Source organism: Sycon ciliatum, chromosome 10 (assembly GCF_964019385.1).
Source record: "Sycon ciliatum chromosome 10, ocSycCili1.1, whole genome shotgun sequence".
Lineage (NCBI taxonomy): Eukaryota > Metazoa > Porifera > Calcarea > Leucosolenida > Sycettidae > Sycon > Sycon ciliatum.
The window spans coordinates 3,862,932-3,880,251 of record NC_088652.1 but is presented as its reverse complement, the minus strand read 5'-3'; the positions used below and the strand labels follow the sequence as shown (position 1 = coordinate 3,880,251).

At 47.8% G+C, this 17,320-nt stretch overlaps 3 protein-coding genes across 5 annotated transcripts; 1 reads left to right on the top strand and 2 right to left on the bottom strand.

Annotated features, from left to right (window-relative positions):
• Positions 1-2,333: 2,333 nt before the first annotated feature.
• Positions 2,334-15,782, bottom strand: LOC135825772 (uncharacterized). 3 transcript variants are annotated; one of them, XM_065338392.1, is made up of 5 exons: positions 15,498-15,782; positions 12,410-12,517; positions 7,602-7,665; positions 7,199-7,360; positions 2,334-3,492 (listed from the first exon to the last, which is right to left on the bottom strand). In XM_065338392.1, exons 3-5 carry the CDS (start codon positions 7,639-7,641, stop codon positions 3,167-3,169), a joined length of 528 nt encoding a protein of 175 aa, XP_065194464.1. In that variant the 5' UTR covers positions 7,642-7,665; positions 12,410-12,517; positions 15,498-15,782; the 3' UTR covers positions 2,334-3,166. The 3 variants fall into 3 exon arrangements, with proteins under 3 accessions (XP_065194464.1, XP_065194465.1, XP_065194462.1); XM_065338393.1 differs by having other exon boundaries at positions 12,429-12,517; XM_065338390.1 differs by lacking the exon at positions 12,410-12,517 and having other exon boundaries at positions 15,498-15,780.
• Positions 8,560-11,421, bottom strand: LOC135826247 (uncharacterized protein K02A2.6-like). The gene has a single exon (XM_065338875.1). It carries the CDS (start codon positions 11,419-11,421, stop codon positions 8,560-8,562), a length of 2,862 nt encoding a protein of 953 aa, XP_065194947.1.
• On the top strand, positions 13,863-17,107 carry LOC135826246 (calphotin-like). Its single transcript, XM_065338874.1, has 2 exons — positions 13,863-14,214; positions 17,100-17,107. The coding sequence occupies exons 1-2, from the start codon at positions 13,863-13,865 to the stop codon at positions 17,105-17,107; spliced, it is 360 nt and encodes a 119-aa protein (XP_065194946.1).
• Positions 17,108-17,320: the final 213 nt, after the last annotated feature.

Here is a 17,320-nt window from a genome sequence, read left to right as displayed (position 1 = left end):
ATGGACTTCTCGTGCGCTCTGGATGGCAGTCGTGAGTCAGTCAAGTGTCAAGTCAAGTCGGCGGAATAGCGCGAGCTCCAGTGTGGGAGCAAACTCATTCCTGGGATAATTATAAATATTAAAAATGCACAGTTGTGTCAATTCTTTGTGTGTCACACCAGTATTTAGATTATTCTGTTTCCAGGCTCGGCTTGACGGTCGAGGGTCGAGGTCCTCGTGTCGGCTAGACAGTAGTACTAGGCATACTCCCTCTCTTGCATTGTTCTTCACACAAACTAGACGCAGTCACACCTATACCCCAGTGTGTGTGTGTGTGTTTGTGTGTGTGTGCGCGCGTGCCGGCGTGTGTGTGTGTGAAGGCCGCGGTCGTCACCGGTGCTCGAGGACTGGCCCGCGCCCGACTGCCCAGCAGCGTAATTCGTTCAGCCATGTATGCGTGTGTTCTCGCCGGTTCGTTTGCCCCACCATCTCCGGCGTCATCAGGCTGCGTGCTCCATCTTCCTCTCTGATGCCCCTCCGGGGCCCACGTGACCCCTGTGGCAGTGGCTCTACAGGACTGGTGTGTGTGTGTGTGTGTGTGTGTGTGTGTGTGTGTGTCCCATATGGTGCAGTGGTATGTGCAGTCGATTTCCAATCGAGAGGTTGCGGGTTCAATTCCCGACGATTATGGTCGCACACGTCTTTCTTCTCTTTCTCGCACTCTTCCTGACTTTTCTTTCATTCTCCTGGGTGGTTACCAACAGCCAGTGTATGCCGGAGTATGTGGTGTGGTGTGTGTGTAGAAAAAAATGGAAAAATGAAAAATAGGGATTCACTGGCCAGAAAAAGTCACTTCAAACAGCTGTGTGGTGGATACCAGGCTAAAAATAGTGGCGGTCAATTCATCAGCCTTGCAAGCTGTTGAATGGTGTAATCCCAGCACAAGTTGCTATGTCTAACATAGCTGTTCGCTATCATCGCTTCCGCGATGGGCATGTCTGAGGTCTGAGGTGTGTGTGTGTGTGAGAGGAAAAGAAAAAAAAAAGAAAAAAAATGAAAAATAGGGATTCACTGGCCAGAAAAAGTCACTTCAAACAGCTGTGTGGTGGATACCAGGCTAAAAAATAGTGGCGGTCAATTCATCAGCCTTGCAAGCTGTTGAATGGTGTAATCCCAGCACAAGTTGCTATGTCTAACATAGCTGTTCGCTATCATCGCTCCCGCGATGGGCATGTCTGAGGTCTGAGGTGTGTGTGTGTGTGTGTGTGTCAGGCTGCGTGCTCCATCTTCCTCTCTGATGCCCCTCCGGGGCCCACGTGACCCCTGTGGCAGTGGCTCTACAGGACTGGTGTGTGTGTGTGTGTGTGTGTGTGTGTGTGTGTGTGTGTGTGTGTGTGTGTGTGTGTGTGTGTGTGTGAGATCCTACAGCCTGTCCCCCGTGATTTCCGCGGTAGAATATCAGAAATTCCGTGCAGAATTCTGCGGCGGAAAACAGTAAATTTTGCGCTAATTCTGCAAATCGTTCCAAATTCTGCGGCATTTCTGCATGGGAAATGAGCGTAAAAACAGATTGAATTTCTGCAACACCACCGAATTTTGTTGTCCCTATAAATTCTGAACCGAAATTACTCGAAATCCTGGTCCAAAAATTGAAAGCTCCAAAATGTACCGTGCAAGTTGATTATGAAAGTCACAAGCGGGTTGGTTTGGCTGTGAAATACAGCAAAAGTCTCCAGAAAAAGCAGTTTTTCTCTCTTCTGCAATATTCCACGGGATTTTCTGAACTTCTGCGGACACAACCTGGATTCTGCGGAAATTCTGCAATCCGCGGAATCGCGGAATTCACGGGGGACAGTACAGCTGGCCACCGCTACCCTACTTGACCGGATATAAGTCGACTCCCAATGTTTGGGCCTCCATTTTTCAGTTCAGTATCGCTATGATCAGCAGCGGTTGAACTCGCTTGTAAGTCGGCTCCCCCTTTTTTTATTCCATGTTTGATTAGGGCGTAGCAGATCCTGTGAAAATACGATATGCCTCTCAATGATTCCCCCGGTACATTGAGCATAATGTAATGCGCATTTTGAAGGTCCCTTGAGCGGTCGCCTTGACAGGTTTCAATGTACAGTAAAACCGGATAAGGCGACCACCTGTCCGAGAAGACCACTGAAACCAGAATCTAGGCATGCTATTTCCAGTCAAATAACCCTGGATAAGGAGACCACCTGGTAACAGAGACCACGTTTTGAAGGTCCCTTGAGCGGTCGTCTTAGACAGGTTTCACTGTATCATTACAACTTCAGTATTGGCCAAGTGTAGCCTCTTGCAACCACACAGCAACAGAACACAACAGATGGACAAAATACTGTATTAGAATCAAAAGAAGATTTATCATTGCGTAGCCATAAGCAGGGCTGATGTACGTCTACTCTTGCCTAACGCTGTCAAATTTAAATCAAAATAAGATAAATAAAATCCAATCTAATCATTGGCAGCAGTAGCTTAGTGTCTACAAGTACCTGCTCTACTGGGGAGAGAGTACAGTGGCAGCAGGTCACCTTAACCTGTTAAACTGCTCAATGCTTGTTGCGGGAAGAGTGCAGTACAGAAGACGTACACAAAGGGATGCAAGGCAGACAACGGTATAACCAGAGGAAGTACTGGTCCTTGTGTTGCGTTCTAGAATTTCAAAGAAATACAAGGTTCTAAACGATCTAAAAGCAGGTTATGTGCCAATTGCACACAATTCTAAGCATTTGCAGGGCAGGCGCAGGTCTAGTCTGATGTCCGGTCAGGGTATCACCACCACCACTGCACTCACTACCGAGTTGCTCAGTGGTTGGAGGGGGGGGGGGGGGGGGATGGACATGCGTACCTGTGCATGCTTATGAGGATGAGAGAGAGAGAGGGAGAGAGAGGGAGAGAGTGAGAGAGAGAGACAGAGAGAGAGAGACGGAGAGAGAGAGAGAGAGAGAGAGAGAGAGAGAGAGAGAGAGAGAGAGAGAGAGGGAGAGAGAGAGAGAGAGAGAGAGAGAGAGAGAGAGAGAGAGAGAGAGAGAGAGAAAGAGAGAGAGAGAGAGAGAGAGAGAGAGAGAGAGAAGAGAGAGAGAGGGATAAAGAGAGAGAAAGGAAAATTGAAAAATTGCAATAAGATACGAGATGTTCTCTTTTGCACAACCACCTGTACTTAGGCTGCTTGGAGGGCTTCATAACGACGCCGAAGGTCAGCCGTAGTTTCAATGCCCAACTCTCCGTTTAGCTCGTGGATAAAACGGGGAATAAATATAACGGGATGGCGAAATATTATGTTCTCAAGAATATAATGCCCTAAATCTTGGAAAGAAGCTCTCATATGTCGCACGTTTTTCATTTCTGGATCTGAAATGAGTTCCACCATATGCAGCCTATCCTGGATAGAATCTCTACCTAAAAGGCGATCTAGCTCCAGGCGATGAGGGTGAAGTACTCGTTCCCATCCGATGTAGGACTCCTCGAGGTTGGGTTCGTCTAGCCCTGTATTGAAATAGACACACAGTCGCAATATCAAGTGAGCGAGGGAGAGCGAGAGAGAGAGAGAGAGAGAGAGAGAGAGAGAGAGAGAGAGAGAGAGAGAGAGAGAGAGAGAGAAGAGAGAGAGAGAGAGATAGATAGAGATAGATAGATAGAGAGAGAGAGATAAAGAGAGATTATTACTGCATCAAATCAAAATTTCACCAGTTGTAGTCTTCGGGGTGCTGAGTCGAATGGTCTTGGTCCGAGGAAACTGAGACGCTCCCTTCCTACTTTAATCCCAATCGAACTCGCACACTTCCACCAAAACTGGGTGACTGCGCCCTACTAGATGGGGATTTGTATGCAAAATGTCACTAAAAGCGCCATTTCGTTCTTATAAAAGCACGGATAACCCCGGTTGGCCCATACGTTGTACTGTACAAGCAGAAATATTCGTCTGGAATTTAATTTCGTCTTTTTCGTCCAAGGAGCTTTGGGACTAAATTAAGTGGCGGACGAATGTCGATTTGTCCAGCTTTTCAATACACTGTTATAGTCCATGGACTAAATTTTCAACCGGACGAAATCCCTTTCTTTGGAGCTGGACGAAATTATTGACCGACGAAATTTTCTGCCTGTACAGTAGTCTTTTGGACGCTGAGTCGACTGGTTTTGGCCCGAAAAGGCTGCGATGCAGCGTTAGGCCCTTATTCCCAATCGAACATGCTCGAACAAGCGGTCACGTGCTCCTGCGTACACTAGTCACCTGCTCACCGTGCCTGCACGCCCCGCGCAGGGTACAACTTACAGCCTGTTTGACCGTTTTTGGGTGCAGTCCTGTCACTCGAGTTGAACTTGAGTTGAACCTTGGTGTGAAAGTTGTCGCCTGCTGGCGCTGTGACCAGGTGACTTGGGCACGTAGGAGCACGTGACCGCTTGTTCAACCATGTTCGATTGGGAATAAAGGAGGAACGCTGCATCGCAGCTTTCTCGGACCAAAACCAGTCGACTCAGCGTCCAAAAGACTACAACATATGGGCCAATCGCGGTCATCCGTGCTTTTATAAGAACGAAATGGCGCTTTTAGTGACATTTTGCATACACATCCCCATCTAGTAGGGCGCAGTCTCCCAGTTTCGGTGGGAGTGCGCGAGTTGGATTGGGATTAAAGTAGGAAGGGAGCGTCTCAGCTTCCTCGGACCACAACCATTCGACTCAGCACCCCGAAGACTACAACTGGTGAAATTTTGATTTTAGCCTTAACTTCCCATTTAACCACATGGTGGTGCCAGCTGGGTCTGATCAATCCCCCCCCCCCCCCCCCCCCCCACCGCTTTAGGACCGGTTATGCACCTTGATCCTATGAGTGTGGTGGCTTTTCCTATGGATGCGGAAAACTCGGTCTTTAATTTCCGTGCTAGTCTGCTTTCCTGTGTTGGCCGCATTGTCCACGTGCTGAGCTCACCTGCTCAAAGCTGCACCCACAGCTCATAACAAAATTTACTCCAATTTCACAACACCTTGATGGATTTTCACGACCCATGGCTTGTTGGAAAGATCTAGACCAGGGGAAAACATCCCAGGGACTCAAAACTCAACAGGCGTGCCAGGGCCACCTGCATCTCCACTCCAGTACCCCTACCATGCCTGGAAATAACAAAACGACTGCCTCTCATGTTTTCTTTCGTCTTCTTGCTCATTGTGAACAGATTTTCACGATTAAAACTGCGTCGTAGAGCGTAGATTTTCAAGCGCGTTAGTAGATTCTCATTGCGCACGCGCTGTCTCTAGGGGAAATCCCTTAACCCGCATGAAGTCGCGAACAAAAACTTGAATTGATCGCCAAAAGGTGAAACTTGCACATTCTGGTCATTCGAATTGTGGCCGCCCGGTCATGCCTTGTCCTATCGCAAAGAACCGTATATCCCAGGAAAGCGGAGCCTAGAACCTTTCCAGCGGTGTCTCAATTCTAGAAATCCAAGAACGTTTGACCGAGTCATGTCAGTTTGTATGCTCATACGTAACCCGCAATATACAGTGTACATTGTTCAGTGTAGGCAGAATGCGTAAACGTGTCCACGGCCAATCTGCTCACACTAAAAAACGCGTCCATGGGAGGGAAAAAGGTTAACCGAGCCTCACTTAAACAGTTACCATAATTTCCCCAAGAGTCGCCAAACCTGCACATTAGGCAGGGGGGGGGGGGGGGGGAGGGACTTCCATGGAAGGAATCTCCTGGACTACTTTCAATCGCCCCTCCGAAGAACCCGTCAGGTGAAATAGCACGTCATAGTACATTTGAGATCAGCGGGAAGAAGATGACGACGTGCACTAATTTAGTATCTGTGCACACGAATCTGCTGTGTGTGTGACTCTGTGTGTCAGCTATGGTATGGTATTGGTATTGATTTATTTGAATTCGGTATCTCAACAGTACATTGTACAACTTGGGAAGATCCGAATGACATAGATACATAAACATAAAAGTGGAGTAGGTGCTACAGCTGATCATTTTATCGCAGCTATGACATCAACCCCTGTGGTTCCATGCCTAGCATGTACGTCTGAACCATCCTGCAAAGTTTGAATGGCGTAGGTTGAGCGATCGCTCCGCGAAACATACTTTTTGAAATTCTCTTCATAGTATATCTTCCACCATTGAAATTTCGAATTTCTTGCTGAGAGGGGTGGCTTGCAACCTCGATATGGCTTGTTCCAGGCATGCTTTGGAGCCATCCCCTGTTGAAGTAGTGGCGGGGATCTGCCCTGCAACTGCTACAACAAAAAATGATTCGATCTGAGAAAGGGTGAGACCTCGAATCTCGATGGAATATTGAGTATTTCAAGCCTTTTCACGACGAAGATGGAGATGGACGTCGCGGTAAAGGACATGGTGTCCGACTTCTGGCGTCTGGTGAAGCCAGGGATCATTTGTCCAGTCAGGTCGGCAGCCTAACCGTCGGTAAGCTTGTGTTTGGATCCCGTTCTGCTCGATGTGGTAGATCACAAACAATTTGATATCGCACACATTGATCTCAGCATCGTGCGTACGGTATTTTATATTCAGAAAATCCCAAAGTGTCTCTGTGTGGCCGTCCTATGCCATGAAAAACTCCAATCAGGCTCCTATGTCCTCTGCCTTCATGATTGAATGTCCACTTCGTTTGAACAACGAACACAACAATCGAGGACGGCTTTGCAATGAAAAATACAGCTATACTGGGCTGAAAAAAAGAAGAAAAAACGTGCTCAGGATGAGACTCGAGTACACGCATACTCTTCCAGCAGGTGAAACGCAATATTTTATGAAAAATGCGTGTCGCCGACTGACCAGTAATTTCGCCTGACGATTCCAATTTCATTTCAAGGTGCAGAAAATCAAGAATGTCGCAAGCTATTCTTCACCAAGTTACAGTCTTAGTATCCCGCATCCATACGAAAACCACCACCCTCAAAGGACCAAGGCACCGAAGCTTGCATTCCTAGACTAACAACAACGACCTAGGTGTTTTTAAGGGATTGGGATAACTTCAAAATTCAAAGGATCAGTCAGGGAAGCAAACTGCCTGAAAAGAGAAGAAAAGTATATGCCGTTGAACGTCACCAGGACTTGAACCCGTTCTTTCTCTTTTCAGGCAGTTCACTTTCCCTGACTAACCTACACGTTGGTGAACGTATTGCTTTATATTTTCAAATGATGCACGATGCAGAAGAGGTGGAAACTCACATGCGTCCGAGGGCTGGTGTTGCTGAGCATCATTGTACCCCTGGGTTTCTGGCTCAGGCCTCGCTGTGCCTTTGGCATCTCCTCTCTGGGGCGGCTGTTGAAAGCCAGGCGCCGGCGTCACGTTAATTGTCATATTAGTTGTGTTGAATGCAAAACTCGTGTCTGCACGTAGAAAACACAAACACAGCACGCAGGCGGAAAGATCAGCGGGGTAAAACATTATACTCTACTTATGAGAATAGACCATTCTCTTGAATAGTGCCCCTGTCTCTGAGCCAATGAAAAAATAAAGCCCTGTCTTAAATATTGCAGCGAACTAATCATGTTAGCTACGACAAGATGATGACAATTTTTAATTCTAATCCTTGGCTCTCCATCAGAGTACTTCGTACTGTGTGCTTACTGTCACCGGTGCAGGTGATGTTGGGACCGTTTGCTGCCATGACCTTTGTGTGTCCACGCGTGATCTGAACAAGAAGACATAGAACCATCATCATCATCATCATCATCATCACATCATCATCATCATCATCTGCGTTGCCGAAAAAATAGTATAATAAAATAATAAAAAATTATAAACGGCATTATGCAGCTGTGTAAGCAGTAGATGCACAGTGTGACTGCCAGGCATCTCTGTCAGATGCCAACTGGTAATTCTCATGCAGAGACATAGAACCATTGGGTAGTAAAATACCGGTATTTTACTACTCTCTGCATAGAACACATTGCACCCACACAGTCCGTATTGATGATGCAGTGGATGCTGTCGTCCGTGAACTGGGTACATGCAGCAATACAAAGGCTGGCAGTGGACACGCATCAATGGATTTGGAGCTGATCGTGCACTTTTTCCCCAAGACCTCCCCACCCACAGCGGCAGAGCTTGAACTTCGTCATGTCGAGAGTACATAATCGCCAGGTTACCGGGTGGGGGTTACTTATGAACATGTACTCTTGATTATGTGTGCCGTATTGTCCAGAGTGTAGTGGTTCTACAAACGCACCAAAGACATCTTGTAACTAGCTTCGTTACTACAAATCACAAGTGTCTGGGAATACAGAGAACGACAGAGAGATCAAAGGAAAAGCCAGGCAGGCAGGTACAGCTAAAGTGCGTACGGAACAACTGGCATGTCGCACAGCGCGGCCGGATGAATGCATACATGTTACATAAAAGGATACAACGACAAACAGTGGGATGTGCATCCACTACATCTCCCCTCTGAGATTAAACAGGCTATAATAGAGAAGATGAGGAGTCCAAAGACTATTCGATTATGTAGGTATTGTTTGTAGAGCAAGTTGCAGTGAAAGAGAGATGTGCAGAGACGACGGCAGATACGTCTCGGCACGTTGCTGAATTAGCATGATTCAATGAGGCGGTTGACAGGCTGAGGAGCTCTAGCAGAGCGACGGACTGGATCAGCTGCTGTGCCACCGTACTCAACCTCGACTGTCGGCTTCTCTGCTTCTGGCAGTGGCAGTCGGATCAAGTGACGACGATTGCGGCGAACAGTAGAGTGACCAGACTCAACGAGGTAAGAACGATTGGACACTTGCTCTACTATCTTGCCCTCCCGTTCGAGATCGGTGATGAATACACGGTCATGAAGCTGTAGAGTCGCGAGAGGCTTAGCTGCATGCCGTTGGTCGTAGTGCAACTTCTGCTGTTCCTGGGACTGAGTTTCCGATTCCAGAATACTAGGGAGATCTGGCCATTTCGGTTCCAGCTGCTCAGTCGTTGCAGGTAGACCGGTACGGAGCTGGCGGCCATACAATAGCTGACATGGGGCATAGCCGTTGCTCAGCGGTGTCGTGCGGTAAGCCAAGAGTGCATCTTGCAGGCTTTCGGCCTTCCGCAGGAGATTCTTGGCGGTGCGAACTGCACGTTCCGCTTCGCCATTCGACTGAGGATACCGTGGACTGGAAGTGCGATGGGTGATGTCGTTTGCTGTGCAGAACTCAGTAAACGCTTCGCTGGCAAACTGAGGACCGTTGTCTGTGACCAAGGTGGACGGGAAACCATGCTCGGCACAGATGCGGTGCAGATGCTTGATGACAGCAATCGAGGTTGTGGCAGTCAGCGGTACGACATCGAGGTAACGCGAGAGATAGTCAACAATGACGAGGTAAGTCGTGCCGTTGAATTCCATCAGATCTGCACCAACCGTGTGCCACGGCAGTGTTGGGCGTTGGACGGGTTGCAGTGGTTCGGTCGACTGGACGCGGTGTTTGGTGCACACTTCACACGTAGCGACCATCGTGTCGATTTGCCTTGACAAGCCTGGCCACCAAATGGAATGGCGGGCGCGAGACTTGCACTTCGTTGCACCTTGATGTCCCTCGTGGAGCTTCTCGAGCATCTCAGGCTGCAGAGAGGGTGGCATGACAATGCGGAAACCATGGTACAGCACACCTTGCTCACAGGACAGTAACTGGCGTTCATGGAAGTATGGGCGCACAGTGTCGTCGACATCACGTGGGTTGCACGGCCATCCGTGTTGGACGAAGTGGAGGACTTGCTTGAGCGTCTCATCTTGTGCGGTGGCTTCAGCAATGTCACGGGCTTTACCATCCGACACGATCTCAGCGATGTAAGATGTGAGGTTGATGCTGATCTCGTCTTGGAGACTAGGTGTGTCGTCACAGGCGAGCGGAGCGCGAGACAGAGCATCGGCAACAACTAGCTCTTTGCCAGGGACATACACGGCGGCTGGATTGTACGTGAGCAGGCGCATCAGGAGGCGTTGACATCGCATCGGGACACGGTTCAAATCACGCGTATTGATCAGCGGGATGAGTGGCTTGTGATCCGTTTGGACAGTGAGGGACGAGTTGCCGTAAATGTAGCCGTGGAAGCGCTCACAAGCCCAGACAACAGCCAAGCACTCCTTCTCGATCTGCGCGTACTGTTGCTCAGTAGTGGTGAGGCTGCGGGAGGCAAATGCAATGGGGCGCATTCCGTCGTCATGCTCCTGCAATAGGACAGCTCCCAAGCCGTAACTGCTGGCATCAGCGCTGATGACCGTCGGCTTGGTTGGGTCGAAGAACGTGAGGCAGGGTGCATTGGTGGCAAGCTGTTTGAGCTTGTCCAGGGCCTGTTGTTGTGTAGCAGACCACTCCCATGCGGTGTCATGCCCCAGTAGAAGACGCAGTGGAGCGCTGACTTCCGAGAGATTGGGAATGAAGCGTGACATGAACGCGAACATGCCGAGAATGCGCTTCAGTTCCGTGACGTTCTTGGGCGGCTTCAGATTAGCGACGCTGGACACTCTCGCTGGGTCAGGGTGGAGACCTTTGGCGGAGAAGATGTGACCAAGGAACTTCACTTCGGCCTGACGCTTGTGACATTTCGTCATGTTCAGCGTGACGTTGGCTTTCTGCAGGATGTCTAGTACGGCAGCTAGGTTACGGTCGTGTTCTTCTCGCGTACGGCCAGAGACAATGATATCGTCCATGTAGACGAACACGCCGGGGAGCTGGTCCAGAAGGTTGGTGAGACGCTTCTGGAAAATCTCAGGTGCTGATGTGATGCCGAATGGCAGTCGCTTGAAGTAGAACCTGCCGAACGGAGTGATGAAGGTGGTCAAACGGGCAGAGTCGGGACTGAGTGGGACTTGCCAGAATCCGTTAGCAAATGTCGTGAACACAGTCGCTCCGGCCAGTGAAGACAGGGCATCTTCTAACGTTGGCAGCTGAAATGTCTCCCGCTTGACAGACGCATTAAGATGCTTCAGGTCGACACAGATGCGTACCTTGCCGTTAGGTTTGAGGACGGGCACCATAGGCGAACACCAGTCTGTGGGTTCGTCGACACGCGCAATGATGTCGCCATCTTCCATGCGGTGCAGTTCTTCACGTACTTTCGAATACAGGTGATGAGGAACTCTGCGAGCTGTGAGGCAGTGATACGGTGTGGCGTCGGAAGTCAAGTGAATCTGCGCAGCAGGACCAACCATACACTGTACGAGTGGGACTGGACCTTGCACTTCAGCCAGACGCTGGACTAGCCCCAGTGCTGTGCACGCAGATCGGCTGAGCAGGCTAGTGCTGGCACCATCTAGAGCAAAGATGGGTATGGTAGTGGACTGGGATTGAAAGGAGCAGTGAGCCTCAAATACACCCAGGACCTGCATAGTCTGGTCATTCACTCCTCTCAGCTGGGCACTAGTAGCAGATAAGGACGGCTTGGGCTGCAGTGTATTGTATGATTGCACGGACATGGTAGAGACATCAGCTCCAGTATCTAGCTTGAACTGGACTACACTCTTTCCGATAGCCAGATCTGCCAACCAGGGTGAATCACTTACACTTTGTGCGCACGTCGTGTGGCCAACAAATAGAGAGTCCGGAGAGTCGTTCGTGACGGCAGAGGTGGACGGTTTCGATCGGCAAACTCGCGCGAAGTGGTTGCGCTTGCCACAGGCTTTGCAGCACTGGCCTCTGGCTGGGCACTGATCGCGTTGCGAGTGGTGGCTTCCACCACAGTTCGGGCACTTCGATTCGGTCGCAGGCGGCGTTGCTGCAGATTTGTAGCTACCATGCGGTCTGCTCTTATAAACCGAAGTTTGAACACTCAAAATTCGCCCCTCACCCCCCCCCCCTTATATAAGCCCCGTGGCTTATATTATACTCCGATAATCAAATTAACAGTGATAAAACAGGATAGATGTTTGCACGTCGTGACAAAAAAAATGGCGGCTGCAGCTTATACTCCAGTGAGGCTTAGGGTGCGCTTTTCGGAGAAGAAGAAAAGAGAAGTCGAAGAAACTGGTATAATTAAAGAACGGGTCTCGAAGAATTCGGAGATATTTTGCACATGTGAAGCAATATAAAGCGCCAAAGGGTCTTGAGTGCCACGAATGAAGTACGTACTGTGCGTATGCAAAAAGGGAAATGCGTACACTCATGATCAACACATGGCTTTTAGCTGTAGTTCGCATGCGCTGATCCCCAAACCGCGGGAATCTCCAAGTTTCTACCACCTCTGAAGCTCGGAAAGCATGGAGAGTGTTTGGAGAGCCTCCTATAATTCGGAGAGGATATAAGAAAAGCTCTCGAACTTCTCAGAGAGTCTCCGACTTTTCCGAGGGGATTTAAGAATGCCCCCTTATGCTCCAGTGAGGCTTATACTCCGGAGAATACAGTAGCTACAGAAATAATTAACGTTATCCAAAAGCAGAAACGGTTAAAATTAAAGGGGAAGAATACCCTAAAAAGAAATTTTCACCAGTCGTAGTCTTCAGGGTGCTGAGTCGAATGGTCTTGGTCCGAGGAAGATGAGACGCTCCCGTTATTCCCGATCGAACTGGGAATTCCCTAGTAAAAGAAGTGGTGACGGACAAAGAAAAAACTGTGATGGAAATGTGTTGTTTCATACTTGAATTTCGTCCCCTTGGAGTGCTTGATTGTTATCTTTCACGCACATGGTATCTTTCAAGTATGCCTTGTGATACTTTTTTTATACAAAAGAGAAAGACCAAGGAACTACAAGATACGCTATGCTGTCCACTAACACCACCAGTTACTAAACAATCAGCTCATGCGATAACATTGCACGACACTGACCGACGGTACTGACGTTCTACAACTAACTGGCTAACAGCTCTAGCACATCTTGGGTGCGCCCTCCAACAGCCTTCCAACTTGGAAGGTTCCAAGTTATAGAAATAACATAAGGAGGGGAAGGTGAGCGCAACCAAGATAAGCACGAGCTGAAAGTCTCAGCTATGAAGGACGTTGTCGGATGTTCATGCATGTCGATGACGATACTGGCAAGACCATTGGACAATACGGTCAAACCACGATTCCAGAACGCAAACCGTATATTGACCGTACTGTCCAATGGTCTTGCCAGTATCGTCATCGACATGCATGAACATCCGCCAACGTCCTTCACAGCTGAGACTTTCAGCTCGTGCTTATCTTGGTTGCGCTCACCTTCCCCTCCTTATGTTATTTCTATTACTTAGAACCTTCCAAGTTGGAAGGCTGTTGGAGGGCGCATCCAAGATGTGCTAGAGCTGTTAGCCAGTTAGTTGTAGAACGTCAGTACCGTCGGTCAGTGTCGTGCAATGTTATCGCATGAGCTGATTGTTTAGTAACTGGTGGTGTTAGTGGACAGTATAGCGTAACTTGTAGTTCCTTGGTCTTTCTCTTTTGTATAAATTAAACCTTGGCTCTCCATCTGAGTCCGATACTTTTTTCGCCATTGTTTAGGTGTTTTTATATGTATGTATGTATACTTTATTTGAATTCGCATATCCAAACGAGCACAAATGCTCAATGACAAGGCAGCGAATATGTTATTATGTTACAGGGAAGGAGGGTTGGGGAGAAAATAAGGAGAACAAAGAGAGAATGGTAGATATCTCAATGAAGAGCGAAGCGTTATCAAACTACAAGTAAGCCAGCGAACGATAAGTCGATAGTTCTGTAACCCGCCTAATAAACTAAGTACTTTTTTTCAGGCGTGCAGTGGACTGTCATTAAAACAGAAACAGAAAAATAATAATATCACTATTGAAGTCATGATTGATCCTCTATAGTAATCTGTGTTGCAATTTGTTAATAAGTACAACGATGCTTCCTGATGAGCTTTGTGCGAAAGTTTGTTTGATGCATTTAAAAAAAAATCCTTTTCATCGTTCCTATCATTGTTCCTATGATCGTTCCTATCATTGTTCCTATGATCGTTCCTATGATCGTTCCTATCATCGTTCCTATCATCGTTCCTATGATCGTTCCTATGATCGTTCCTATCATCGTTCCTATGATCGTTCCTATCATCGTTCCTATGATCGTTCCTATGATCGTTCCTATGATCGTTCCTATCATCGTTCCTATGATCGTTCCTATGATCGTTCCTATGATCGTTCCTATCATCGTTCCTATGATCGTTCCTATGATCGTTCCTATCATCGTTCCTATCATCGTTCCTATGATCGTTCCTATCATTGTTCCTATGATCGTTCCTATGATCGTTCCTATCATCGTTCCTATCATTGTTCTTCACAGTACACTTCCATCACTGTTATTTCTTAGTCCATCACCACTTTACATTAATTTCAATAAAACAATTTGTAACATGTCGCTTCAGCTGAATCTGTTCATTCTTCTTTTACTTGGGAATTCCCAGTTTGATTGGGAAAAAAAGGAGGAAGGGAGCGTCTCGGCTTACTCGGACCACGACCATTCGACTCAGCACCCTGTAGACTACAACTGGTGGAAATTTGATTTTAGGGTACTACAGTCAACTTCGCTTATAACGACACTCGGCGGGGCATCAAACAGGTGTCCTTATTCGCGAAGTGTCGTTATACCCGAAGTCTCATTATATGTATTTCAGTGGGATGGGACTTTGCTCTGGGCATGGGAATTCTGTCGTTATTCGCGAATTGTCGTTATATCCGCAGTCGTTATTAGCCAAGTTGACTGTATGTGTATACTTCTCCTTTAACCGATCTACTACTAGTGTGTACCGTACATGTGTGTACACATTGTATAACCCAATACTGGTTCACAACCAGTATTGGATAAGGGGTCGTCGCAAAAGTTTTTTTGTCGTCCCTGAAATGAATCATTCATTTGGGGGGGGGGGGGGGGGAGGGGGTGCGAGCCAAAATCGCAAGTCGACCGACACTGTACATATGACATGTACATGCATGCGATTTTCGTCGTCCAGCATAGCAAGCTGTGTTCGTTTCAGAGGGAGAGGAGGGGGTCCGAGTACGAAATGAACGATGTTCGTTTCAGGGACGACAGAAAACGATTGCGACGACCCCTAAGCCTTGTTATAGTTCACGCATATTGTTAGATTGACAGTAAGATCACTGTTTACGAACACATGTCCTCCACCTTGTTTCATGCTGTCAATCTAACAATAATATTATAATGTATGTACACGTACAAGCACATAGCGTCAGGTTTTTCTCGAACAGATCATGTTCAAGTGTACAATCATGTACTGCCATGGGCATGGGGTCAGTGTCATGGAACAGGTACGGGCCCGCCACTACGGGGGGAATGGATACAAACAAGCTGTAGAGAGATGTGAAGTACACGTCCCGGTACAAAAAACTGCAGTCTTCTCAACTTTCTTTCTTTCATTTTTAAAACAATACAATTCATGCCTTCTCAACTACGCAGCACTACGTTCAGCAAGATTGCTACAACCGTTGTACAATGGCATGTACACATACGACATTGATGAATCAAGTGCTAAAACTAGAAACAATGTCGTGCCTCGTGGTGAAAGATTTCGCAAAGCTCACTCCTAGATCCTCGTCACCAAACTAACCAGATGCAGAATGAGCCTAGCGCCTGGAAGTCCAGCCGAGATGTCGAGCGTGGACTAGTCGTCAAGCCGCGCACAGACCTCTAGCGAGCCGTCTGATCTGGAACGGGTTCTCCACGCGCCACAAGCTCTCAAGTTCAACTCGCAGGTGCAATACTAGCGCCAGTAGTAGCGGAGGAGTGAGTAATGTCTATGTTGGGAAAACAGGACGAAAATCTGCGAAACAAAAAAATAACCTGCTCACTGACATGATCAGTACATGCTTTCATCATCATCATGCTTCATGTATAGCTGCATGCTGAAAATAATGAACGCTGACACTTGGAACGAGGTCTCCTATCCTGTTTGGTTCACTGAACTGATGATCGATCGGTGTTGACCTCGTTCCTACGACGCTACGTCGCGTGTAGACTACCACGTAGATCTACGGACGCCTGTCTTTGTGATGTGCATGCCACGCGAATCGCGATGGAGGTAAATCATTCATGCCATCATGGTAAAATAGCACTACAGTGTACATCTTTACTTATAAAGAAGAGGCACCTGTGACGTGTGTCTGTGTGTGTGTCACGCTCCTTATAAAGAAGAGGCACCTGTGACGTGTGTTTTTGTGTCACGCTACCCTGAGCACGCGAAGCGTGCGAACAGTGTAGCACAGTGTAGCTAGCGGCCGCAGAAGCACTGAGCACGCGAAGCGTGCGAATCGTGTAGCTAGCGGAAGCAGCCACGGAAGCACTGATCTGAGCACGCGAAGCGTGCGAATCGTGTAGCCACCATTACGTGCTGAGCACGCGAAGCGTGCGAACAGTGTAGGTGGTATAGCAGACACGATCAGTACGAGTAGCAGTAGCAGCCGCGCGCAGAAGCACTGAGCACGCGAAGCTTGCGAATCATGTAGCCACCTAGCCTAGGCCATGCATAGGTAGCACTAGCAGCCGCACAAGCGCTGCGGACCACGTGAACTGTTCTCTGCAAATAGAAACATCTGCAACAAAAGGATACAAAAGATCTGCACTGACTGCACTCTGCATCTGATCTGCAGTGAAGAGCGCATCGCACTTTTGTTCGTAAGTTTATGAATTTTTTGAGCCGCTTCATCCGCCACCACTTAAAGTGATGGACAACCCTGACCAGCCTCCCGAAGGCGTAACAGACGTCCCTCCTTCTCCTTCCAACGATGAAGAACCTCCCTCACCAGGACTTCAGCGGTCTGGCCACCACCACGTGCTGAGCACGTGTGCTGTTCATGTACTTGCTTCACCCGCATGCCACATTCGGCCAGGCAACGCTGGCCGGTGGTGCTGCTAGTGTACTTACAAAACACAAAATACTAGTCATGTACACGTACACACACACGTACTACTGTGTACTGTAGTCTGAAAGAATGTTTTCTTTTAATTAAAAAACAAACTGACAGTCTGAGCATGAGTGGAACGGTAAAAGCAGGACTTTTTGTTTGTATTTTTTATTAGAGTGGGAAGTCCAAGACAGGCCCTAGCCTAATAATAAAACAACAATGGTCCCACTGTATTACTAGTGAGACTTACGTGTACAGACTGTCAGTGCCATCATGAATGTTGCTGCTGTGTGACTATGACGATACAGCTTCCTGATGAAAAAGAAGCACAAGTAACAGTTAGCTATTAGTGTTAGTACCGGTAAACTACAATCATGTCATGTACAGGACTAAATTTTGTAGTAGCAAGACAAGCATGAAGAGCAGCGCTCAGCAACAAAAACAAAAAAAGATAATTATAAAGTATTTTTTTAATTTTGTACATCGCGGTCTTTTGTTTTGAGCAGTACACATGCTACATGTACATGTA